At 38.2% G+C, this 27,357-nt stretch overlaps 1 protein-coding gene across 1 annotated transcript; it reads left to right on the top strand.

Annotated features, from left to right (window-relative positions):
- Positions 1 to 292: 292 nt before the first annotated feature.
- LOC105520255 (LIM domain only protein 7-like) lies at positions 293 to 27,137 on the top strand (the record flags this gene model as incomplete). The annotated part of the gene is made up of 16 exons (XM_011953857.1): positions 293 to 407; positions 1,463 to 1,624; positions 2,391 to 2,578; positions 3,633 to 3,693; positions 5,368 to 5,424; positions 7,314 to 7,339; positions 7,622 to 7,726; positions 8,341 to 8,433; positions 8,860 to 9,215; positions 10,116 to 10,181; positions 12,902 to 12,954; positions 16,902 to 17,115; positions 21,540 to 21,836; positions 23,703 to 23,811; positions 24,949 to 25,051; positions 26,381 to 27,137. Coding segments are annotated over 16 exons (2,028 nt in total), but the record flags the coding sequence as incomplete, so codon positions are not given.
- Positions 27,138 to 27,357: the final 220 nt, after the last annotated feature.

Raw genomic sequence — 27,357 nt, 5'->3', positions numbered from 1 at the left:
ACAGTGGGCATAAACCTAAGCTTATCCATGGCCAACCAATTTAAAGTATTAATATGAAGAAAAACATGTAATGACAATAAGATTTTCCTTATTTTAGCAGAAAAATAATAAACTCGGTGCTATTTATATAAATGAAAGTTTTACCAACCCAAGGAAGAAAGAATGAAGCTTCTAGTTTATCATGAAATGATTGGAGTATACCTAGTGAGCAGCCTCCCTCCTTTCATGGATAGACTTTCCTCCATGTGGGTGCCAGAGACACTGGATACCAGGTTTCATGTTTTGTTTTCAGGATCAGTTCAGTGATATGAGAATCAGCATAAACCAGACGCCTGGGAAGAGTCTTGACTTTGGGTTTACAATAAAATGGGATATTCCTGGGATCTTCGTAGCATCAGTTGAAGCAGGTAAATGATATATTTAGCTCTACTGAATTTTCTTCTCCTTTTTCATCTTTCATTGTGGGGTTGGGGACCACAGAAATTAGTGTATTTGATATAGGAGGAGAAAACCTGTGAAAAATGCAACCATAAGGCCAGAAAATACATCCTCTTCCTGAGATTATTGGGGTTCCAAATTCCATATTGTTTATTCTCCTTGAGTAATTAATTTTAGTTTTGAAGGTCTTAACTTTGTGATTTTGCAGATTTTGTCCATTTTGGACTTTATATTTGGAAATGCTAACAAACAGCACTTAAGTAAAGATTCAGAAAGAACTTTCCACGATCAGCCATGCTTTGTAGTAGATGTATATGTGCTATTTAATAAGTTGATTTTTTTTGAGTGTTCTAATATACTTATTGCCCATGAAGTCTTCAGGATGCTTCAGGACTTCTGTAAAAGGATTACCCCTCCCACGTTCAGGTCTATATCATGTCAAGCCCAGGAACTTTCTGCAAAACATTACAAGGCCTAAAATTAAAAAGAGGAGTTCCTTTATTTTTACTTTTATTTTTTATTTTTTACATATTTTAGCTATATAAAATTGCATGTTAACACCAGTTAGTTCTTTTACATCTTAAGATTGCCTTAATTAGATAATGGTATTTTAGTTATGGAGTAATTTTAAGCAGTTTTAAATAGCTGTGTTTTCTTCTGCTCCATTCCAGAATGTATCTGATTTGGAAGCTCAATTAAAATGCAGTATATTTCATATTTCAAATTTTAGAGTAACTTAAATTTTTTGTCCTTGGGAGGTTAATAGAGAAGTCTTATTGAATACATTAGTTTATCATTTTTCCTTTAATGAAGATTCAGTCTATAGAACTTCAAAAAACGCCTCTAATGCTTTGTATGTTGTACTCAGATATTTGATATTAAAAAAATAGTGACCCTTCTCCGCCTGAAAAAGAGAGAAATGGTTAATTAAAATTCAGAGTCATTTTTCTTAAGCTCAAAGCAGCAACTAATAGAACATGTGGGATTTTTTTCCCCAATTGGTTAATTTATTTTGTATTTTTAGGTAGCCCAGCAGAATTTTCTCAGCTACAAGTAGATGATGAAATTATTGCTATTAACAACACCAAGTTTTCATATAAGGATTCAAAAGAGTGGGGGGAAGCCATGGCTAAGGCTCAAGAAACTGGACACCTAGTGATGGATGTGAGGCGCTATGGAAAGGCTGGTGAGTTTGTGTTACCATCATGTCTGGCGTTTGGAATTGGGACCTGGCCCTTGGCAAGTGGTTCTAACAATTTGCTTCAATAACTTTTTGTTTTTTCACTTTACTTATGTTTTGGCATTAACGGTATTTTGTAGTTACATCGTGACAAATCTTGAACCCTACTCCTTTGAATATTCTGTCTGGACTTTTCACTAGCAAATTTACTGAATTCTACAGTATTTATTGACTGATTCATGTACTGGTTTGATTGAATGCAAATATCAATTGAAGACAAATGTATCTGCATCCAGGAGTTATTTATAATAATACTGCGTATTAAGAACAATGCTATGATTTAACTTTATCTGCAGCATCATAACCATGTTGGTATAAGAGAGAGAGCTTGGTAGGTCATATTCCTGTTTATTCTCAAAGAACTTTCAATGTGTATTCCATTAATGTGTTTCTTAATTATAGAGGCTAGATGGGAAAGGGCATTAAGCCTCCGCAGACCTACCAGCTTATGATATCAAAATAAAATATCTATCCTGGTTTTGGGAAAGATTCAGCAAATTTGCTAGTTTTTTCATTACTAACGTGATTTAACCCTTGTGTTTTGGGAAGGTGGTCTGTTGGTAAAAAGCCCTAAACTCTTGATTTATTTCACATACTGCCTGATTTGTTTGTCTTGTATATGTAGATTTTTTTTATATATGTGCATTCAATGACTTTATTCTTTCCACTTCAACATCTGTGTGTACTCATTTGATCTTCATGTGTCAATCAGACTGGGGCAAAGACCAACCTTCCCTGCCATTTATACGGCATAAAACCCTCAATCTCACCAGTATGGCTACCAAAATTATAGGTTCACCTGAGACAAAGTGGATTGATGCAACTTCTGGAATTTACAACTCAGAAAAATCTTCAAATCTATCTGTAACAACTGATTTCTCCGAAAGCCTTCAGAGTTCTGTGAGTATTTGGAGAAGTAGGAAGTACTGGTGTGGAGCAAAGCAGTTGTTAGAATTGTGTATGGAAGAAAATAATTTTTTTTGTTTGTACAATTTTGATACTACCTGTAAAATGTAAATGATTGAATAACGTAAATTATAGTAAAGAGATACAGTAAAATATATTTTTGAAAACCATAGGCATTCCTCATAGAGTAGTTGTGAGTTATATAATGGTAAAATCAAAAGATCCCATAATGTTGTTTTGCAGGTGTTTTCCACCAATCTTTCATTATTAGACCCACCTCTCAGATCTTTGTGAGCGTGAAGTAGCAATTACATAAAATTATAAACTATAACTTCTTTATGTGTTCCCTAGTCTTTACTGGCAAATAAATGTAATAGTTGGGTGTAATGGAAAACTTCATGAAGCGTTTTAGTTTTTGTGTAGGTGAATTTGGTGGGTAGACTTACATATGTGGTTAAGAGATAATCAGTTTCATTAATTTGATCAAAAATATAATGTAGAAAATTTTTTAAGTGTCAAAGCAATACTTTTTCCTATAGACTTTGAAGTAATGTGGTTTCTATTTATGATACAAATTGTTCATTTAAATTAATAATTAAATTTAAATTTCAACTAAATATTATGCACTTATACTCCTTAGATTGTGCTATTATCATCTCAAGGTAACTCCTTTTATTTAATAAGGAGATCTTACTATATTGTATAAGAAATGTTTAAATATTTGAGAATCCTATATGACAGTTTTGTGTACTCATAAATAGAAGCCAAATGGACTAATGATTATCTGGCTGATTTTATTTCTTGGAAAATTAACGATTGATTAAACTTAAAATCATCTATGCCTACAGCTGGTCATTAATTCTGCCACAAATATTGAAATATAATGAAAAATCTTAAGTTTCTACTACATGTAAAAGGCTGTAAGGAATGCATCAATATCCCGAGAAACTCATCTTGTTAAAATATATATTTCAGTAATGTGAAATGCATTATTTAAGTCCAAAGTCCAACTGGAGAGAATATTAACTAGCATTTTTACCCTTTCCAGAATATTGAATCCAAAGAAATCAATGGAATTCATGATGAAAGCAATGCTTTTGAATCAAAAGGTAAATATCACCATTATAACTTACGTTATACAGGAAAAGACACAGCACTCAAGTTCTGCTGTTATAAAAATTAATATCTGTGAGTGAAAGAAAAACTGATCTACTGCAAGTTGAAACTAAAAGGTTAGCACGCAGATCCAATTGCAGCCAGGTGGAAGGGCATTCAGTTCCCGTGCTGAATCGTTCAGGCACTGCAAACAAAACTTTGGCAGCATGTTCCGGAGCTTTGAGTGCCTGCATGCCTAAGTCAAATAAGAAAGACTGGTTCTTCCCGAGTCAGCTTTCTTGCTATGGTATGCTGGCAAAGGGAATCTTAGTTAAGCTTGGAACTATGAATGAAGTTTCCTTTCTTTCTTGTTGTGAAAGGCCAAGCTTAGAGGCAGTTAGCTGTAAGAGGGAAATGCCAGTGGCAATAAAGTCATTAGCAGATGTATCTATTTGTAATGAAAATGAAGGCAAAATATCTAGAGAAATTTTGGAGTTATCTCCATGTTTCTTCTTCTGCCCATCCAGAAATAATTTAGCTGCCATACATTGTGTGCTATTCCTTGGGCACAGAAAAATAAGAATAGATCCAGTCATGTAGGCAGGGGAAGAAACCCAAAGAAGATGAGACTTCTTCTACTGTGAACCTAGACTGCCGAGAATGGGACTGGGTTTTCACAGTGCTTTGGTGGCTTTAACTCTACATTTGACAGTTTATAATACATTATCTTAAAGCCAACCTAAATATATAAATTTCCCTTTCCTTATCAATTATTTAACTTTGTATTTCATTTCTGATAGATAGAAGTGACTATATTTTGTTTTCAGTTGCATCCTTTATCAAAGGAGTTTTTAAAGCAAACTTTGCTTTTTTTCTCCGTGATGTTACATGTAAAGCACTGGGTCCTATTCTGCAGTGAGTCAGGTGAGATAGCTGATCAGACATCTGGCTCTTCTATGGCTAGGGAACTGTACATGGGCCCTGTCATTGGAAGGTTTTGTTTAGATAAGTAAGCACTAACTAGTATCGAGTAATAATCATATGTAGATTTTATGCCATAGTCTTGTGACAGATCTGTGGGTGAAGTCAGAATGTTTTCTTTTTGTTTTCTTGGCAGAACTCCATTTGCTTTACTTAATATTAGTAGCTACCAGATCTTGAAAACTAGGTCAATAAATTCTAGTTAGAAGATGGTTGTAACTTTAGTGTTTGGTTTTCTTTGATCTTTCTTTGGGTGTCATTTTTTTTTTTTGTTTTCTTCCCCATTACTTTTAACTTCTTATTCATAAGTGTTGTGAAAACTGTTTGTTATAGACAGTTTTCCATGTAGTAGACAAGATTATGGATTGTTTAACCTAAGCAAAAAATATTAATTTCCTTTTCCCTAAAATGGTGTGATCTAGCATGGAAGATGATACTTTGGCTTTTCATAGCTGTGAAACTCTGATGCTATATGCTAAAGTTTATTAATAAAAATATTTGTTCCTTCTACTAATTTGAATGTAGTATAGGCTGCTAAAATTGTGTGTCCCTGTGCCTTGAGATAATCTATATTTTCTACGGCTATCAGTTTTGTGATCTTTTAAAATAATATTGCACAGATTGGAAAGCTATATCAAGTATCATTTGATTTACCAGTGGTGAGAAATAAAAATGAATGACATAGTGTTTATTTTTTTTTCAACTAGCATCTGAATCCATTTCTTTGAAAAACTTAAAAAGGCGATCACAATTTTTTGAACAAGGTAAACCACAAAGCTAACAATTCATGCACTTTCGTGGAATTGTTCTCCCTCTCCACTCTTCCTCACGGTCTGTGGTGCTGGGCACCGAGCCTCTTCAATTTGTCTGTCATTATGACCAAGCGACATAACCCATTTCCATTCTTTCCCTAGGGTCATTAGGCTTTTCTTACAGTTCATGGGTCTACCTCTGTGGTAATGGGTCTCTGTGTGTCCTTTGTATACCTCTATAAAGGTTTTACTTTTTTTTTTTTAAACTTTGTTAAAAAAAAAAAAAGGGATAGATGCTCTTAAACACACGCTTGTTTCCACTGGGTAACAGTAAGAAATGAGGAATTTCATTTAAGCCTTACTGCTTCCTACAAATTGCATAATATTAGATTACACCAACATGCAATTGGCCAAGTTTTTAAAAACTCTGACTTGTTTTTGGTTGTGGAAAACACTCTTAATAAAGAAGAGTTATTTTTGCTGTGGTATGGTGGCTTTGGAGTGTTGATTTGACTGCTCTGTTGACTTTGAAATAAATTCAAAGTAAATACATTTTGGTTGCATCTGAAAACGTGCATTTTGAGATTCTCCATGTTGGTGTACTTGGGCAGGGCCTCACAATGTGCTGTGCATGTGACATTTGCTCCTGTGCCACGTTTGCCTAATGCGCTGTCACATGAATGCTGTTCAAGCTCTGTTTTGCTACTAAGAACTTAAAAGTAATCGTCAACATTTGAGATACAATGGTCAAAGGATATCGTGCTGTTGCCATCTAAAATGTTACTGTTTCTTTTAAGGTTATTAACATGTTTACAAATGTGCCTTATAACACAGTGCTTACCGGGTTTGTGTATTTTGTGTTAATCACCTAATGTCCTTCCTTTGGATGAAGGTCTGTTTTTGACCATAAACAGAAATACCTTACCAACTATGCAAGTCTATTTATGTCAGTATCCTTAGTGTTTTTGATTTATATTTTAAAATAAAATTCCTATTTTTTCTATGGCTATTTAATTGAAACAGTATGATACTCCTTCCTAAAACTGGCTAAAATAAAGCAATTCCTCTTCCTTCTCTGTTCTAATTTTCTCCCATTTTTCTTCAACAGGCTATTCTAGGGAAGAAGATTTTTCTAGGTTTCAAAGCATTTTTCTGTAAAAAATTATATGTGAATAATTTATTTGACAGCTGAGGTTTTAAGAACGTTTAAAAGTACTGTATGAGAGTGTATTTTCTGAAGTTTTACTTTTAAAATAATCATTGTTCCATGTAAAGGTATACTTATGTAGGTCCCCTAAGAATAAAAAGAATAAGACTGTACCCATAAGTTTGCATAGGAAGTTTGAATACATGTGTTTCAAATAATAGGAGTAGAAAAAGGAAATGTTTCTTGAACATATTTGTTGCAGTGACTTGCTTATGAAAGTGGCTCATTAGTAAGAAGACTTGGAAAATGTGACTTGCACCTGTCATGTTGTAATTGAGTAGTGGCAAGTAAAAAATTGGGATTTGGTAGATGTTGTAACATTTGAAATTCCTTTTTTTTTTTTTTTTTTTTTTGCCTGTTAGGCAAAACTATGAGATGCTGTCCAATTTATTAGTAAAAGAACTCTGAAGTTTCTTCAGAACTGTCCATTGATCCTACTCTAATACCTACAGCTAGGGTTTATTTTGGCATCTATATCTTCCTTTTACTAACTTTGAATTTGAAACATGAGTAACAGATGGAACTGTTATACATGGAGAAAAAAGGATTTACTGACTATTGTTTAAAAAAACATTGCCACTTAGTATACTGGCATAGAGATAGCTAATGATAGAAGTTTCTGAAAGGAATTATTTCATAGAAATGAAGACTTATATTGTATATTTTTCTTCCTTGCCCATGTGCTGCAACACAGGAAGCTCTGATTCGGTGGTTCCTGATGTAAGTAGCATTCATTTGTCATTTTGAATAAGGCGAACTTGGTGGGACTGAATTAGTACACAGTAGCATGCTTACCATGATTTTAGGTTGCGTAAGAGTTTATCAGAGAGTTATACTTCCAAGTTGAAAAACTTATTTTAAAATTCAGAGCCAAGCCAGCTCTCCCTTGGTACAGTTTAAGCAAACTGTGATATGAATAATTTATGTGTGCAAAAGTGGTTCAGTAGATGACTTAATGAAGTTATGTTCTCTGTTTGCATCTCTTCTCTGATAACTGGTTAGCTTCCAGTTCCAACCATCAGTGCCCCGAGTCGCTGGGTGTGGGATCAAGAGGAGGAGCGGAAGCGGCAGGAGAGGTGGCAGAAGGAGCAGGACCGTCTACTGCAGGTAGCTCTGGCTCACGTGGATGGGTAGGAACTAGGTTGGATTTCACTGCTTTTCTCCAGTCTGTGTCAACCAGTATTGAGAAACTAATTTTAAACTCAACAGTTTCACAAAAACAAATGTTTTTGTCTGTAGTACATTTTTCATAAAACAATTACTTTTCCATTTTGAAGATTTCCAGAGTCATCCTTTAAAAATCATTATTTATTATCCCCCATGTGTGTTTTTGTAGAGTATGAAGGGCACTCACTTAGCGGGTGTGAAGTGCACGGACTTTGTGATGACTTGGTTCCCATAAACTGTTGCTAGGTCCATTGCACAGTAATTCAGCACCCCCTTACAGTTTGCTAGAGTCTTTAATGAATTACAGCCATGGTAAAGGGTGGATGGGGGTTTAATTCTCAGTGTCTACCTTTTTACCCCAGTGTCCACATTTTTAATTCAATATATGCTCTTTTCTACTATAGGGACTAAAATCTGATTGGCTTGTGAAAATAAAATCATGGTCTTTAAAGGTTTGAGGTTGAAGGTTTAGAGATCATAGAAGTGTTAATAAAGAAGATTCCTAATGTGAAGAGTTAATCTATTGGATTAATGTGTGTCATATTGTCTTATAGGAAAAATATCAACGTGAGCAGGAGAAACTGAGGGAAGAGTGGCAAAGGGCCAAACAGGAGGCAGAGAGAGAGAATTCCAAGTACTTGGATGAGGTAGTGTTAGAACATGCCTGTATAGGTTTTCTTCTCTTTACCTTGTTGGTGAGATTAGCTGAGAAGCAGGAGACACTTCATTTTTCTCCACCTTTGACCATATGTTCACCTGTGTAGCTCTTTGAAAAATACAGTGAGCTCTGATTTGTTAGAATTTTGCTTGGATGTTTCAGCCTTTCTCCTAGTTTTTGTAGCACATCATTAACAAATTATGTTAATAGAACTTCAGTGCATCTTCCTCTTCTAAGTTACATCTCAGTCACTCATGTGTAGCTTTTTTAGTGGTAGAACTCTTAACATGTTTTTTTGAGTGGAGTCCTGGGCCAACTATAGTTAGTGGCATCTAAAACTGAATATATATGTGTCTATATGAAATTACAGAAATAAACAGATTTAGATGGATTTCTTTTTTCACTGGTCACCTAGGAACTGATGGTCCTAAGCTCAAACAGCATGTCTGTGACCACACGGGAGCCCTCTCTTGCCACCTGGGAAGCTACCTGGAGTGAAGGGTCCAAGTCTTCAGACAGGGAAGGAACCCGAGCAGGAGAAGAGGACAGGAGACAGCCACAAGAGCAAGTTGTTCATGAGGACCAAGGAAAGAAGCTGCAGGATCAGCTTGTTATTGAGAGAGAGAGGAAACGGGAGCAAGAGCTTCAGGAAGAGCAAGAGCAGAAGTGGCTTCAGGCTGAGGCTGAGCAGCAGAAGCGCCCTGCGGAGGAGCAGAAGCACCAGGCAGAGATAGAGCGGGAAACGTCAGTCAGAATATACCAGTACAGGAGGTTTGTCCCCACAGCCAGAGGGCACAGAGGCTGCTAGAGTAGCTTGGCTCAGCTGTATCCATTCCCCACTTCAAAGGCACCCCCTTGCTCTTCCTGTTTCCTGCCACCCATTCTCCACACAAGTGAATACAAGCCACCAAAGAGAACCTTTAAATCATAAACCCTGCCATGTCATCTTGCTTCCCCACCCAGAACCCTCCAAGTCAATTGCTGTCACATCGGAACCCCATCCAGCTTCCTTGCCAAGGCCTAGAAGGCTGCCATGAGCTGCATTACCTTGTAGTACCTCCACTCTTCCCCTTACCCACTCTGTTCCAGCCACACTGGCCTCCTGTTTCTTCCTTGAAAATACCCAAGGACTTGTATATTTTCTAGTCTGTCTGCTTGGAGAAGTCATTGAATGTTTGTGTGTCTTGTGTTCTCATTTTCTTCTTGTCTCTGCACACACATCACCTCCTTGGACTTTCTGGAATACCCGAGTTAAAATACAGGCCCCTTCTCAGTCCTTCTCTCTGTGTACTCTTAACTTATTTTATATTATGCATTTATTTGTTTATCTGTTGGCCTGCCTGCTACAGTAAGATATAAGTGCTATAAAGTCAGCAAGTTTGTTTTGTGTACTTCTGTAGCCGGTTCTTGGAGTGGTACTGGAATATGGTGGGCACTTAATATGTATTTGTAGAATGAATGAGTGAATGAATGGCTTGCAAATGTCTGTTGGCAATAGGGGATCTATTTTCTGTGGTTATTCATTGAAATACCTTTGTATGTTTAGTTTTTAACCCAAAGACCATTTGCATAAAGAGGCTAGAATGACATTATTTTGATACCCTTTTCTTAAACTCAGGGAAGGGCTTAAAGTCTAATATTTTGACAACAAAATCATTTTCTATCTTTTAGGCCTGTTGATTCCTATGATATACCAAAGAGAGAAGAAGCATCTTCAGGTTTTCTTCCTAATGACAGGTATGCAGAGCATGTTATTGTAATTTAATTGATGATAATTGGCTTCATATAATATTCCAGGGCTTGCATCCATGATTTGTAGAACTATTTTAGCCCTTTGTCATTTGTAGGATATAAAGAGGAATTGCTGGTTGATCTTTGTATCAGTTAGCTTTGCTGTGTAACAACTACTTGTGAACTTAATGAATTAACTTATGATTTTGTGGGTCAGCATTTTAGGCTGATCTCAATTGGGCAGCCTTTTAGTTGACTGGGCTCGCTCATATATCTGCTACTTATTAACTAGGCATCTTGAGGTTTAAGTTGTCTAAAGTCACAGTCACAGGTCATGGAGAAGAGAAGAACACTACCTCTTTATGGCAGGAATCACATTGCAAGCGGAATGGACACGGCTGGGAAAGAACTAGGTCAATTTCCTGTAATCCAGCGTAATCTTCATTTTACAAAGGTTGTGAATAATGGCTTAACATTACTCCATACAGTCACAGATCATGGAGAAGAGAAGAACACTGCTTCTTTATGGCAGGAATCACATTGCAAGGGGAATGGGCATGGCTGGGAAAGAACTGTGTCCATTTTCTGTAATCCAATGTAATCTTCATTTTAAAAAGGTTATGAATAATGGCTTAACATTACTCCCAAAAGGGACATCTGAAATGGGAATAGTGACCTTTCTCTTAGGCAGTTTGGTTAGAACTACTGGTCAGTTTTGGGGAATGAAGATAAAATTCAAGATATCTGGAAAGTTACATGTATCTTAAAATTTCCTAAAATATTATTTTAATGTTTTAAAGTAATTTTTAAAATGTTTTGCAGTTTTGAAATCACTGAGGACTTCTGAACAGTCTGTCAAACAAATATCGAGGGGAAGGCCATTACCTTGTGTTTTCAGAGCTGAAATGTCTCCTTTTGTCTTATTTATTAGATATAAGGAAAGACTTGTATCTAAGCAGCCAGGATAACTGAACAGGGCTCAGAATAGAAGGGGAAAAGGAAAGGGACAAGCAGGTAGTAATGGGCTGACAATAAGCTAAAGGAAAATCTGGTGATAGATGACCTTATTTATAATCTCTCTGGGTAACTGTAAATCATTAAAATGTTTATCTCCTTTTAAAAGTTATGGATTGGCCGGGCGCGGTGGCTCAAGCCTGTAATCCCAGCACTTTGGGAGGCCGGGACGGGCGGATCACGAGGTCAGGAGATCAAGACCATCCTGGCTAACACGGTGAAACCCCGTCTCTACTAAAAAATACAAAAAATTAGCTGGGTGAGGTGGCGGGCGCCTGTAGTCCCAGCTACTTGGGAGGCTGAGGCAGGAGAATAGCGTAAACCCGGGAGGCGGAGATTGCAGTGAGCTGAGATCCAGCCACTGCACTCCAGCCTGGGCCACAGAGCGAGACTCCGTCTCAAAAAATAAAAAATAAAAAATAAAAAAAGTTATGGATTTACTTATGTATTTACAAAAGCTTTATTTATATAGCTCATGACCTTGGGGAAAAGAATTAAAATGCAGAGAAAGGAAACTTAAGGAAGCCGGGAAAATATGAATACCTGCAGGCAGTCCAGATAAAGCATGCCCTAGAGGCATCGAGGAGTGTGGCTAGATATCCGGTAATAAATGTTTTCTTCTATGTAGATATAAGTGAAATTATTCACAAGTGCAGCTGTCTACCACTTATGATACATTATGTATTATAGATTATTGGATTTATACATATGTAATATGTACATATACGTACATAAGTGTAATATTACATCTTATTTTATAATGTATATTATACATTGTTATTACTACTATTCTCTTTTTCATTTCTTTTGTTTTTGAGACGGAGTCTTACGCTGTCACACAGGCTGGAGTGCAGTGATGCAATCTCAGCTCAATGCAACCTCTGTCTCCTGGGTTCACGTGATTCTCCCACTTCAGCCTCCCAAGTAACCAAGACTACAGGCGCCCGCCACCATGTCCAGCTAGTTTTTGTATTTTTGTAGAGATGAGGTTTCACCATGTTGGCCAGGCTGGCTTCAAACTCCTAACCTCAAGTGATTCACCTGTCTCAGCCTCCCAAAGTGCTGGGATTACAGGAGCGAGCCACCATGCCCAGCTACCACTATTATTTTCAAAGTTCAGTGTGTCTAGCAGAATGGGAATGAGATTAGCATGTGTTGATTTATACACCTAAGTTTTATTGGTACAAAGTTAAGGCATTTCCAGAAGTTGACTGTGCTGTATGCTTTGGTACCTCTTTGGAACACTAAGATGGCATTTGGTAAATTAATGTTCCACAGTAGTCAGTGGCACCCTAATGCCCAAGAAGTTGACATTATAACCCTGGGCAGTGTGCAGGAGGTGGGACGGACTGACTGTAGGTGATCTGATGGCAGATGCTTTGTAAGCCTGGTAAGATTGAGATCTGGACCAGGGCGAACATTGACAACAATTGATCAATAAATTATAGTCTTCATCATCATACAAACTGGAGAAGTACTGTCAGGTGTTTGTATCTATTTCTAGCATTTCACTTTTCTCTTTTTTAGGGATGTCAAGGTTTTCTGTGAGTTTGTGAAAGATGAAAAATTTCTTGGTTTAAAAGGAATTGCTCTCAGCAGACATACAAAGTAAATCAACTGCTGTAAAAAGCAATATCTTTGGTGTTTTTACTTCATAAATATAAAGAGGTTATTAGTGAGACATATTTAATATATTGTGTTCTGTGTTTTAGGAATAAATCCAGATCTACTACTGAACTGGATGATTACTCCACAAATAAAAATGGTAAATGTGATTTTTCCCCCCAAACTCCTTCTTCACAGTTGCTTATTTGTGCTATCATGTTAGGAGAAGTATTTTTAAGGTCAAGATATTTCAGATTCATTAAGACTATTTAATTAAAATACTTAGTATTTTAACCTCTGTATATAAAAACAGCAAAACATCTATCTTGTGTTTATTTTTGGCTTTATTTTATAGTGAAAAAATACTGGGAGATTAAAATGGTTTCTAAATTGCTAATGAAATATGTGGGAATTTTGCAAAGCGATGCTGATGCAGCTGTGTATAGTAGATTTTATTTTGCAGCTAAAGAAATGGTACAGAAAAGATTTCTACGAAATACTGGAGGACTTAAAAATTGCATACTAATTTGATTTATGCATGTAAATGCCAAAATATCAAAAAATCAAAAATTATGACTTCATTAATTATGCAAAAACAATTTGGACTTGACATTGTTAGTATTATAAAATATGTTTCTGAAGAATGCATATAGCAGAAATTATGTCACTATGAAAAAAAACCCTAAGTGGTAATTACCATTTTAAGCAGGGTTTGCATATCAGGATTTGTGTAAGCAGGTGGCTGGTCATCTACATGAATGAATGAAGGTCCAGGTGGGGCTGAGGTCAACATGCCCATCAAGGTGGATAGCCACTGCCCAGCTCCAGCCTATCATTGCCATGCTAGAGAAAGCAAGCCTCTGATTGCCTACTCTTCCTGTTGTAACAGAAAAGTAAAAAAAAAAAAAAAAAAAAAAATTGTTTTCATGTGTTATCTTTTATGTGCTGACAAGAGATCTTTTTAAAAAACTAAAATACCCTGTGAGCAAAACAACCTATCTACAGGCCAAATAGCCTGGTGGCAGCTAGTTTGTGACCTCTGGTTAAAGCTTATAGAACTTACAGTTTTTATTGGAATTCACAGTTCTATGATTATCCCTTTCTTTGAGCAGTTAAGACCTTCGTTATCTGGTTCTAGTTTAACTTTCCAGCCAATTTTGCTATTTTTCCCTTAAGGAGTCTTTAACTATAACCACATTATCATCTTTCTCAGTTCCCAATTTATCACAAACTTTCTGATCTGGTTCCTCGGGTCTTACCTTTCCCTATTTGTATTTTCCATTTCTTCTCCCCTGAACTTGCCTTTAGCCACCATTAAAATTATAGTTTAAGTACTTCGGTATTCCATGAAATATTTTTAACCTGCAGTGATTATATTATCTCTCCTGAACGTAAACACAAGACCTTTCAGTAACCAAAACTGTGAATCTCCAGAATAATCTTGTTAATATTTGTGGCTTGTGTTATTAATCGGATTATTTTGTATGTGTGTTTTCCCCCCTTCATTAACTCATTGCAAGCTCTTGGATAGCAGGAGTGGAAGTTATTAAATATTTGATTTAAAAACTTGCTTATACCAAAACAACATTTTAAAAAGAGGCCAGGCGCAGTGGCTCACGTCTGTAATCCCAGCCAGCCTGACCAACATGGTGAAACCCTGACTCTACTAAAAATACAAAAATTAGCCATGCGTGGTGACACATGCCTGTAGTCCTAACTACTCAGGAGGCTGAGGCAGGAGAATCGCTTGAACCCGGGAGGCAGAGGTTGCAGTGAGCTGAGATCATGCCACTGCATTCCAGCCTGGGCAGCAGAGCAGACGCTGTCAAAAAGAAAAAAAAAAAAAAAAAAAAAAAGCAACGTTTATTTAAAGTCTGACCCAATTGATAAGCTTTGCTTTGTATGTACACAAATGTAAATATAGTTGTATAAGAAACCTTTGGTCTTGCTCATTTTTACTGGAAGATGAACCAAGGCATAGACAGACAATACATTTTGAAAGAATGGCAGTAGCAATAAATGTGGAGAAAGAAAGAAAATAAATCATTAGATGAGATTTCCGAATCCAGATTAAGGCGGGAATGATATGTCAAAGTTATGGGTGTTTTACCCCAATCAGAAACTAATCGCCAAATCCAAGAGACAAAGTCCTTAGGATAAAACCTGACTGACTTGTCACGAATAAATTCAACATTCAAATTATAGTTCTGTCAGTTTCTTAGAGTAGAAGCAAGTCTAATAACATTTATAGACGATTATTTGAATTGCTTGAGTATTTTTCCTGTTCACAAAAGCCATTTCGATGATTGAATGTGCTCATATTCTTACAATTTTGGTTGTAACTTATAGCGTGCACACTCGGGTCATGTTAGGCAGAGACATGTGCATTTATGTCCTCTCTCCCCAGGGGAGTATACATTTATTGAGAGAAGAAAACTCCATTTCCTTTTAGAGTTGTTACAGCAAGCGTTTGAGCATGTTCTTGATTGATTTAATTTAGGAAAGGATGAGTGGAAGAAAAACTATTTCTACATGAGCACTTTGTAACTGAGTAATACTGAAACCAGTACTGATTGTTGCCTTTTTGGACGGCCTTTTTCGTTTTCCCAAGTGCCTTTTCTGGTGTGGCTGTGACTGTGGAACTGGACTTTCTGGAATAGGAGGCAGTTACTTTATGTTCTCATGAAGTACCCTCATTGAGAATTGACAATGTTAGCACACGTGCACAAAGCCACATTTTAAGCTGCACTGCCATGGCGATTTATCCAGTCACTTTAAAATTATTTATTTATTTATTTATTGAGGCTGCAATTTCAAATACACTTTATTTCTTTGTTACATCAACTCCATCTCTCTCTCTCCGTCATTTTGTATTTGTATTTTTTGTTTAAAAATTTTTTTATTTCCATAGGTTTTTGGGGGAACAGGTGGTATTTGGTTACACGAGTAAGTTCTTTAGTGGTGATTTATGAGATTTTGGTACACCTATCTCTCGAGAAGTATACACTGAGCTGAATTTGTCGTCTTTTATCCCTCACCCCCTTCCCATCCTTTCCCACTGAGTCCACAAAATCCATTTTTATTTTTTATTTATTTTTTTTGAGACAGAGTCTCACTCTCTTGCCCAGGCTGGAGTGCAGTGGTGTGAACTCGGCTCACTGCAAGCTCTGCCTCCCAGGTTCACACCATTCTGCTGCCTCAGCCTCCCGAGTAACTGGGACTACAGGCGCCCGCCACCATGCCCGGCTAATTTTTTGTATTTTTAATAGAGACGGGGTTTCACCATGTTAGCCAGGATGGTCTTGATCTCCCGACCTTGTGATCCACCTGCCTCAGCCTCCCAAAGTGCTAGGATTTCAAGCGTGAGCCACCGCATCTGGCCCATTGTGTCATTTTTATGCTTTTGCATCCTCATAGCCTAGCTCCCCCTTATAAGTGAGAACATATGACGTTTGGTTTTCCATTCCTGAGTTACTTCACTTAGAATAATTGTCTCCAATCTCATCCAGCTTGCTGCAAATGCCATTAATTCATTCCTTTTTATGGCTGCGTAGTATTCCATGTCATATATATATGTGTGTATATATGCCATATATATGTGTATATATATGTGTGTGTGTGTATATGTATACACACACACATTATTATATATATATATATATAACATTCTCTTTATCCAGTCATTGATTGATGGGCATTTGGGTTGGTTCCACATTTTTGCGTTGCGAATTGTGCTGCTATAAACATGGGTGAGCAAGTATCTTTTTCTTATAATGACATCTTTTCCTCCTGGGTGGATACCCAGTAGTGGGATTGCTGGATCAAATGGTAGATCTATTTATAGTTCTTTAAGGAAGCTACACACTATTTTCCATAGTGGTTGTACTACTTTACATTCCCACCAGCAGTTTAGGAGTGCTCCCTTTTTGCTGCATTCACACCATTGTCTATTATTTTTTGAGTTGTTGATTATGGCCATTCTTGCAGGAGTGAGGTGGTATCACATTATGGTTTTGATTTGCATTCCCCTGATCATTAGTGATGTCAATCATCACTGTCACTTTTAAAATGTGCTAATTCCAAAGCCTTTGATTTGTTTTAATTTAGGAAGCAATAAATATTTAGACCGAATTGGGAACACAACCTCTTCACAGAGGAGTTCCAAGAAAGAACAAGTACCATCAGGAGCAGAGTTGGAGAGGCAGCAAATCCTTCAGGAAATGAGGAAGAGAACACCCCTTCACAATGACAACAGCTGGATCCGACAGCGCAGTGCCAGTGTCAACAAAGAGCCTGTTAGTCTTCCTGGGATCATGAGAAGGTGCGAGACATCTTAGGAGTTGTTTTCTTGTCTTTACTGTGAGGCAGATATTTAATTTGTAGACATGCTGATGCTTTGGGCAGAAGAGATGAAAGGAACGTAGAGCGAATGCTCTGGGGCACTATTATGTGTTAGACAGCCAGTTGCTCAGTTTACATGACCTCATCTAATCTGAGGAAAACATATTGAGGTAGGGATAATAATTCCAGTGTTTTTTTTTTTTTTTTTTAATATGAGGAAACTTTGGCTCAAGCAGGAAAGACACTGACAGAATCACATGGTTAATAGGTTGCAAATCTGGACGGGGCGTTCTGAAGGGAGGTTCAGATGCTTAAATAATGCACATTGCTCTTAGAACTTTTTTGGCTGCTGAACTTCAACAAACAGAAGTTTCATATTTTTATATTTCTAATGAGATAATGATTAGATTGGAATCATGATAATTGGGTTCACAAAATGATAAACCTAATTTTTATAACTTTAAGGAGATAAAGATATAGATATTAATTGGAAATGAGTGCAGGAACATTTTAAAAGATGTATCTTGGGTAAATGAATGCAGCTGCTCTGATTCAGTATTTTCTTTTTTTTTTTTTTTTTGAGATGGAGTCTCGCTGTGTCACCCAGGCTGGAGTGCAGTGGCGCGATCTCGGCTCACTGCAAGCTCTGCCTCCCGGGTTCATGCCATTCTCCCACCTCAGCCTCCAAGTAGCTGGGACTACAGGCGCCTGCCACCACGCCCGGCTAATTTTTTGTATTTCTTTTTAGTAGAGACGGGGTTTCACCGTGTTAGCCAGGATGGTTTCGATCTCCTGACCTCGTGATTCGCCCGCCTCGGCCTCCCAAAGTGCTGGGATTACAGGCTTGAGCCACCGTGCCCGGCCTTGATTCAGTATTTTCTTAGCTGACAAACAGACTGGGGAATTTGTAACATATCACAGAGAAAGAGCTAATTATCTCAGTATATTAATAACTATAAAAATCAGAAAATTATCCCTACCAACTCTATAAAAAATAGATGTGTGCCTGTAATCCCAGCTACCTGGGAGGCTGAGGCAGGAGAATCACTGGAACCCATGAGGCAGAGGTTGCAGTGAGCCAAGATCACACCACTGCACTCCAGCCTGGATGACGGAGCAAGAGACTCTGTCTGAAAAAAATACATAAATAAAAGAAACAGACAAAGGGATATGAACAAGACAGTTCATGGTAAAAAGAAACACAAAGCCAATAAACGTAAAAGATCAACAGTAGTCCTAAAACAATAATGTGTCTCTTTTGTTCACTGGATTTGTAAAGAGTTAAAATTGATTAAATTTACTATTGACAATTGTATATGGAAATAGGAATTCTTCTTTCCATTTGGTTAGACAGGTTTTCAGTATGCATTAAGCAAAAGTTTATGTATCTGACCCTCTGAGCAATGTAGTTTCTAGCACTCTATCTTCTGGATATATTTGGATAAATATGCGAAGATATATTCAAGGATGTACACTTACACGTTATTCATTAATGGCAGAAGAAAACCAGTGTCTGCTAGTAAGGAGATACTCAGCAGTTATTCGATAAATAGTGGCATACTGATAAGATGGAACACTATATGACTATTGAAGAATGAAAGAAAAGTGTTGCTACATAATATGCCACCTCCAAATTTAGTGAGCTAAGACAATAACTCATAATCTCTCACAGTCCTGACGATTGACTGGGCAGTTATTTGCATGATATTGGCTGGGACACTTGAGCAGCTGTAGTCATTTACAGTAGGGACTGGTACGCCTTTATGCGTAAGGACCAGATAGTAAATAATTTAGGGTTTGCAGGTCACATAGATTTCTGTCACATATTCTTTTTTTTTTTTTTTAAAGACTCTTTGAAAATGTGAAAAATAGTCTCAGCTCGTGAGCTGTGTCTATCTTGGCAGTAGGCTGTAATTTGCTGTCCCTGTAGCTGTAGAGGCTTCATTGAGAGCTTAGCCAGAGCTACTAGTTGAGGGGCCTGTGTTCTGCATGTAGGCCTCTCCACACAGTTTTTTGGACTACCCCATGGCATGGGACCTGGATTCAAAGAGGAAAAGCTCGCACCAAGGCAATGCCTAATAAGCAAGTGCTTATCAAGCTGCCATGTGCATCGTGTTTGCTGATGCCCCATTGGCCAAATTAGTCATGTAACTAACCCCAGAGTCAGTGGGAGGAGACTACACAAGGGCGCGGATACCAAAAGGTATGGTTCACTGGAGGCCACTGAAGTACAGTCTATAATATGAGCAGAATAAGGATAGTTCTAAGATAATATATAATAAATGGAAATGAAGTTACTGAAAACTGTTGGGGAATAATCCATTTGTTTAAGACTGTTAAACACAAACACATTATGTATATAGACACATCTATACTTACATATGTAAATTTGTATGTATGTGTAAATATGTGCTTGCATATGTGAGAAAAGGTCTGGAACAACACACATTTAATGGTGGTTACCTCTGCGGGTTAGGGCAGGTGAGTCAGGAGAGAGGAAGGACTTTTCTTCTCCCTCAGGTGTGTTTCTCTGCAACTTCAGTCCTTCTCCTTATGATAATGTATCCTTTTTATAATGTTAACATTTAAAACAAAAATTTCAAGCTTGGGATAAGAAAAAGTTTTGAAAGCAATAAAATTAAATTTGATCAGGTAGACAAATTCTCATAATTTTGAGTTCATTTTTGTAGGTAGTACTAATGTTAGTACACGAATTTTAAGAGAGATTTTGCAAAAGTTGTATTTAAATCCATTTGGGAGCTAAATCTGATTTTAAAAGCATATGTACTTTAAGGGAAGTGACTGATAAATGCTTTTATAATGTGGACATTAAACAGCTGCTAAATTTAGGGATTCAGGTGCTACATAAATGAAATCTTCACAGGAGGCATGGTCTGGGTTGCTGTAGAGGACTTGGGTTTGAAAGCCAGTTCCACCACCGACTGGCTCTTCCTATGACAAGCTCACTTCTATGAGACTGAAAAAAAAACAGTATCGTGAAGATTCAATAATGTTAGTATTTTTGTGAAAGTATCTAACCTAATGCTTGTCATGTTTAAGCTCTTAAAACGTATTTCTTTGAATTTTTAAAAGACTTTATATTTGCTATGTCTAAACTGTTGAAGATTTAAAGGGTGTCAATCTTAGACTTAGTAGAGTATTAGCTCTTATTTTAAAAATATTTTTCTTACTATATTTCTTTCTTTGGTGGTTGGTATTTATTGTTTTACCTGAACCCCGAGTAAATAAAAATAAACGAAGGTGTTCTCACTTGAAAGTGGGAGCTAAACATTGAGTACATATGGACACAATGTAGGAAACAGTAGACACCAGGGCCAACTTGAGAGTGGAGGGTGGGATGTTGAGGATTGAAAAACCACCTCTCTAGTAGTCCGCGTATTACCTGGGTGATAAAATAATCTGTACACCAAACCACCATGACACTCAATTGACCCATGTAACAAACCTGCACATTTATCCCCTAAAGCTAAAATAAAAGTTGGAAAGAAAACAGATTAAAAAAAAGAAGGTTGATTGACTATGAAACATGATGCCACTGATGATGAAAATCAGTTTTACTTGTTAAAGGTAATTTTACAGGTGGTTCTCAACTTTCAGTGGTTTGACTTAAGATTTTTGACTTTACGATGATGTGAAAGTGATAAGCGTTTGTAGAAACTGTACCTTGAGGCCGGGCGCGGTGGCTCAAGCCTGTAATCCCAGCACTTTGGGAGGCCGAGACGGGCGGATCACGAGGTCAGGAGATCGAGACCATCCTGGCTAACACGGTGAAACCCCGTCTCTACTAAAAAATACAAAAAACTAGCCGGGCGAGGTGGCCGGCGCCTGTAGTCCCAGCTACTCGGGAGGCTGAGGCAGGAGAATGGCGTGAACCCGGGAGGCGGAGCTTGCAGTGAGCTGAGATCCGGCCACTGCACTCTAGCCTGGGCGACAGAGCGAGACTCCGTCTCAAAAAAAAAAAAGAAGCTGTACCTTGAGTACCCATATGACCAGTCTGTTGTTTACTTCCAGTACGGTATTCAGTAAATTGTATACTTGACACTTTATTGTAAAATGGGCTTTGTGTTCCTTGATTTTGCCCAACTGTAGGCTAAGGTAAGTGTTCTGAGCATGACTGAGGTGGATTAGGCTTGGTTACGACGTATGGGAGTTTAGGTGAAATAAAAGCATTTTTGACTTACAATATTTTCAACTTATGATGGGTTTATTGGGACATAACCCCATCATCATACATCAAGGAACATCTGTATATGTAGCTAGAATACTGAGATAATACCCACATACAAAATACATAAAATGGATTTTTAATGAATGGAATGATGAATTAACAGATTTCTAGTTGAACATATCACATTATTTTGACGAGTCTTTTTTGTGTTTCAGAGGCGAATCTTTAGATAACCTGGACTCCCCCCGGTCCAATTCTTGGAGACAGCCCCCTTGGCTCAATCAGCCCACAGGATTCTATGCCTCTTCCTCCGTGCAAGACTTTAGTCGCCCACCACCTCAGCTGGTGTCCACATCAAACCGTGCCTACATGCGGAACCCCTCCTCCAGCGTGCCCCCACCTTCAGCCGGCCCCGTGAAGACCTCCACCACAGGTGTGGCCACCACACAGTCCCCCACCCCGAGAAGCCATTCCCCTTCAACTTCACAGTCAGGCTCTCAGCTGCGTAGCAGGTGAGGCCCTTGCGGTTTCTCTTTCTTCTCTTAGTCTTGGGTATTTTTTCATTAAAATATCCCCCAAATCCTGTCCAAGTCTTCCAATGAAAAAGAAAAAGAAGCCCTTTCAAAGGTGTCAGATTTGGTATTCTAGTACGAAATCAGTGAAGACTTGCTTAATACCGTTCCATGCAACTCTAATAGCATTTCTGGATGTTTTGTGAAGCCACTGGAGACTGAAGGTGTCTACTTGTTGCCACCGTCTCATTTGCCTGTGCTTGTGGTCAGTGTCTTGGATGTAAGATGTACCTGAATACTTCTCGGTGTGGAATCATGAAAACATATAGCAGCTCACAAATGCTTCTCAAATTTCTGAGTGAAAGCAGTATTGTCAAATAGCTATTTTCATGACAGTGTCATACAAACTCAAGGAACTGAGTGTAAAAGAAGAGCATTACAGTGCTTTTCCGGGCGTGCTCCATCATCTGGGGGACTTCGAACCAGCTGGATTAAAAAAATGTGAAGTCGGATATATCTTGCTTTTGGGGTTTTTGATTGCCAAAATCATTGCTTGGGCGTTCTGTTTGCCCACATTTTGTTCAGGCTACATCAGCTGAATTTGCTAGGGCATATGGTGTGGGAAGTGTATATGTTATGATAGGGTGTTTTTTTTTTTTTTATATGGAGTGAAGCTCAGGTATCAGCCCTGCTTGGGTTTTTAGGTCTGGGTAGCTTCTCCACAGATCTCTCATGCCTCATGTAAGTACCTCGGGCAGTGCTGCTCTCCTCACCCCAAGAGAGTGTTGTTGGTATGTACTCCTTTCCATCACAAATGGAATACTTCCAAGTTGAAACGCATTGATTAATATTGAGACTTTTTAAAGCTATCAGATAAGAGACTTTCATAAGAAAACATGTTTTATATAAATCCAAAACAATTTTACATGTACCAGGCTATAAAGTATGTATCAATGAGTTTGAATTGAGAGAACAGAGGTGAAGATTTAGGGTAAATTTTGGTACCGTGGGGAGGTGCAGTCTATAGGATGAGAGGAAGCTAGAGGAGGGGGACCCATTTACTGACTGAGAGACCCATTCTGGGAGAGCAGAGGGATGGGCTGAGGACTTCTGTGACCTAAGAAGGTCCTGATCTAGGAGGTGCCCTCTTAAGCGCTGTGCTCATTCTGTGGGGGTGTAGAGGCGTGGAAGAATGGGTGCCGCCTTACCAACCGGGAGAGGAGAAAAGACCTGTATACAAAAGTGGAGTAGAAATCCTCCTTCCCTCTGTCCATGGCAGCTGTCAGGTACTTTTCGTTTCCTTCCCTGCAGAGATAATCCTCTAAGCCAGAGGCACAGTCAGGAAAGCACTGACGTTTCTCTGTAACTAGAAAACTGGGGGACCAAGAAAGAGGGTGAAAACTAAGGCTGAGAAAAATAGGTCACAGAGGACTTGCAAAGCCTCTCGAAGAAAGTTGGGGCCACCTTTTTGGTGTTCTGAGGGGGTAGGAGGACATGATCAACATTGTGTGCTTTGGTTTAACTGGCAAGAAGATGTAGGTGGAGGAGATGAGGGGCAGCTATGGCTGAGTACAGATGTGATTAAAGGAGGATAGTATCAGAAATTGCAGGATGGACTAATTACACTGAAATTGCTCATTTATGTGAATCGGTGTCAGGGGTCTCAGAGCTGCCATGGAGATGGTTCAAGGTTAGAGTATAATCAAGGCATTCTTTCGTTGGCTGGTAAAAAGTTATTCTCCCACAGATGTATGTATAGAACTTTTCTTAAATTATTATCAATGTTAATAGCAGAGTGTGACTTTTAAAGAAGAATCTTGAGCTGCCCAGGTGAAAGCCTCCATTCCATTCTTGTTCTGCATCTAGGTCAGTCAGTGGGAAGCGCATATGCTCCTACTGCAATAACATTCTGGGCAAAGGAGCCGCCATGATCATCGAGTCCCTGGGTCTTTGTTATCATTTGCATTGTTTTAAGGTGAGACTGAGACAAACAGCTTGCAGGCCTGTAAAGCTTTGCTTGGAGAGCGCATGGCTTCTTTGAGCCGCTGGGTGTAGATGTGCCACTAACAAGCTAGGTGCTGTATTCGTCAATCTGTGCTGCATTTGAATCACAAATTGCTTGCTCCCCCCTAGTTCTCAAATCTTGAACCTTGTTTTAAAACTTAAATCTGGAAAAATTTTGCATTTTCTATTTCTAATCTGTTAGAATTCTATAAATTTACAGTACGTAAGTTGCTTTCTCTAAGATGCTGTCAGAGGCATACTTGAAATATAATATATCAATAACCTACTAGTGTTGTTAAGGTCAGGGACACATGCAATTATCACAGGGTCTGAAAGCCCAGCTTTCAGTCGGAAGAACACGTAAGGAAAACCATTACCATTGTAGCTATTTTTATAATTGCACAGCCTGTTTATACCTGATAGGTTTTTGCACATAAGAAGGAACTAAGGCTTTAATTGTTTGATTTTGTAATCTCTGTCTCTAAAGACATATCTGTTTGATTCTTGAGCTTGCATTGGGCCAGAGAAAGATTCCGGTTGTTGATCCTGGAGGCCCACAGACCACAGCTTGTTTAAGCTTGTACATTGCTGGCTTAGGCTGCTCCTAGGCAGAGCAGAATGAGACAAGATAATTAGAGTTTGGGCACATAGAATCGAAATATCCAGCCTTGAAGTGAGGCGCTGTGTGGGAACACTTGCTAAACTAGTGCAGCAGGGACACTGGGAGCGGCCCACCCCAGGGTGGAGTGCCACGGCCCAGCCTTTATTCACTCTGGCCAGTTCTTTCGTGGGGGGCCTTACCTGCCATTCCTCTGGCGGGATAAAACTAAATTTCTTTAAGTCAATCAGCAAATGATTTCTATTTTGGGGGAGTATATTTAGACTGGTCATCTCGGCTCTTAATATTGGCTTTATGAATTCTTTAACATCTTATCTGGCGGGCTTGATTTTAATCTACTAATCATCTTTTAGCCTTTTTTTTTTTCTTTGCTGAAATGTATCTAAGAGCTTAGAATTAGCATTCTGCTCATTTCCGCCCCAGCCCCAGGAGTGCCCCAAGCTTTCTTGAGCTGACTGACTGTGGATGTTCTTTTTCTTTGTTCCCCAGTGTGTTGCCTGTGAGTGTGACCTCGGAGGCTCTTCCTCGGGAGCTGAAGTCAGAATCAGAAACCACCAGCTGTACTGCAACGACTGCTATCTCAGATTCAAATGTAAGAGAGCAAATCAGAGAGAAAATTTCTTGCCTTTTAAGGAGACCACGGGTTCCCATGCATTTCCCTGAACCTGCAGCCAGCTCCCCTCCAAGTTCACTGCCATAGGAGTCCAGGTTTCAAGAATTGTAGTGTGTTCCCCTCAAAGAGTGTGTATAGTGAATGGGCCACTGCTCAGGGTTCCAGCTACACAGGAGTGGGTTGTGAGGCCAAGGAATGGAGAGGAACAGAGTCCGAGAGTCAGGGTGGTGTCTTGTATCATCTGCCCAGGGTCCTCAGAGACCCTTAATGACTCAAGAAGACGAAGAAACCAAAACACTTCAATGAATTTTCTATTTAGGCTATAATATGTTTTTCTTGACTAAAGATTGGTCTCTCATCAACTTACTTGTATTATTTGACAATGGGCTTTGATTATGTGATTTAGAATATGACCAACTTTAAAAAATATTGTTCTATGTAATACAAAATAAGTCAGTTTGTGCTTTATGTTAATATATAATATGTCAATATATAATTTTAAAAGGAAAGTATTAACTATGGTGTTTCAGTGTCATTTTTGGAAAAGAGTTTTTCAAAAAACTTCAAATAATACTTTGCATCTAAGCATGTGTTTGTGTGTTATAAAAGGCAGGCTAGCATAACTAGGTTGTGTGTTGTGTATAGCTACAGCAAGACAACCATTACTGCTGTTTATATTTTAAACCTTGATGCTGGTAACGTGTGTTTCTTCCTTATTGTGAAAGGGTGTTACAAGTGGTATCAGCAAAACCATTTGCTTTTGAACTCTGAGGTATTTATATGGCCCCTATGTGAAGAGTGCTTTGGAAATGGTTTAAGCCCAGTCAACTCTCCTTTGTCTGTCGGTGGGTTCTGAGCCTTCCTGCTGCAGCTGTCCAGTCCTTTCCTGGAGGCTGGCACTGAGGTTGGAGAAAGTCAAGGCTGGGCATGTACTGGTGGGGGTGTGTGTATGTGCGTGTGTTTTTCTCTCTCTCATCGATTTCCAAAGCCAAATAGAAATGATTTCTGGAATCATCATTTTAAAATTGCCCATGCCTTTTCTCTCCTGCAAGACAAATAATAGAGAGTTGAGTGTAATTTATTTCTATTGTGCGCAGTTCATTTTTGTTTTTACTCCATTTTTACAAATAAAGAATTCCAGAGACGAGACACTGAGATTTGCCTAGCTTTATCTTAAGAGTGAGTGACAGGTTATTCTTTCTACCTCACTGGGCCACTTTCTGAGTGATGACTGCTATGTATCCCAGGTGGCGATATTCACGTTTCTGAATCTAAGCACTTTTCTCTCTTCTCTCCTTGCCTGATCAGCTGGACGGCCAACCGCCATGTGATGTAAACCTCCATACGAAAGCACTGTTGCAGATAGAAGAAGAGGTGGTTGCTGCTCGTGTAGATCTATAAATATGTGTTGTATGTCTTTTTTGCTTTTTTTTTTTTTTAAAGAATAACTTTTTTGCCTCTTTAGATTGCATAGAAGCATTGTAATCTTGGTAGAACCAGTATTTTTGTTGTTTATTTATAAGGTAATTGTGTGTGGGGAAAAGTGCAGTATTTACCTGTTGAATTCAGCATCTTGAGAGCACAAGGGAAAAAATAAGAACTTAAGAATATTTTTGAGGCAGATAATGATCTAGTTTGACTTTCTAGTTAGTGGTGTTTTGAAGAGGGTATTTTATTGTTTTTTTAAAAAAGTTCTTAAACATTATTTGAAATAGTTAATATAAATACATAATTGCATTTGCTCTGTTTATTGTAATGTATTCTAAATTAATACAGAACCATATGGAAAATTTCATTAAAATCTATCCCCAAATGTGCTTTCTGTATCCTTCCTTCTACCTATGTATTCTGATTTTTAAAAAATGCAGTTAATGTACCATTTATTTGCTTGATGAAGGGAGCTCTATTTTCTTTACCAGAAATGTTGCTAAGTAATTACCGATAGAAAGCTGCTTATTTTCATTAATGAAAAATAACCATGGTTTGTATACTAGAAGTCTTCTCCAGAAACTGGTGAGCCTTTCTGTTCAATTGCATTTGTAAATAAACTTGCTGATGCATTTAAGGAGTGGGTTGTCTTTTTCTTCAGTGTATGTGTCTGACCTCAGGCCTTTTAGTCATATTTCAGTATGTGGCCTTTTAGTAAAGCTACGTTTTATTCAGTAGCTTTACTAAGGTATAACTGATGTAATACACTGCACATATTTAAAGTGTGTAATTTGACAAATTTTGACATAGTGTATACCTTCGAAACTATGCCACAGTCTGGATGTGTTTACTGAAAC

This window comes from Colobus angolensis, unplaced genomic scaffold, assembly GCF_000951035.1.
Source record: "Colobus angolensis palliatus isolate OR3802 unplaced genomic scaffold, Cang.pa_1.0 Scaffold374, whole genome shotgun sequence".
Taxonomy (NCBI): Eukaryota; Metazoa; Chordata; class Mammalia; order Primates; family Cercopithecidae; genus Colobus; species Colobus angolensis.
Note: the sequence above shows the minus strand (reverse complement) of the source record. Positions and strands in the feature narration are given on the sequence as shown.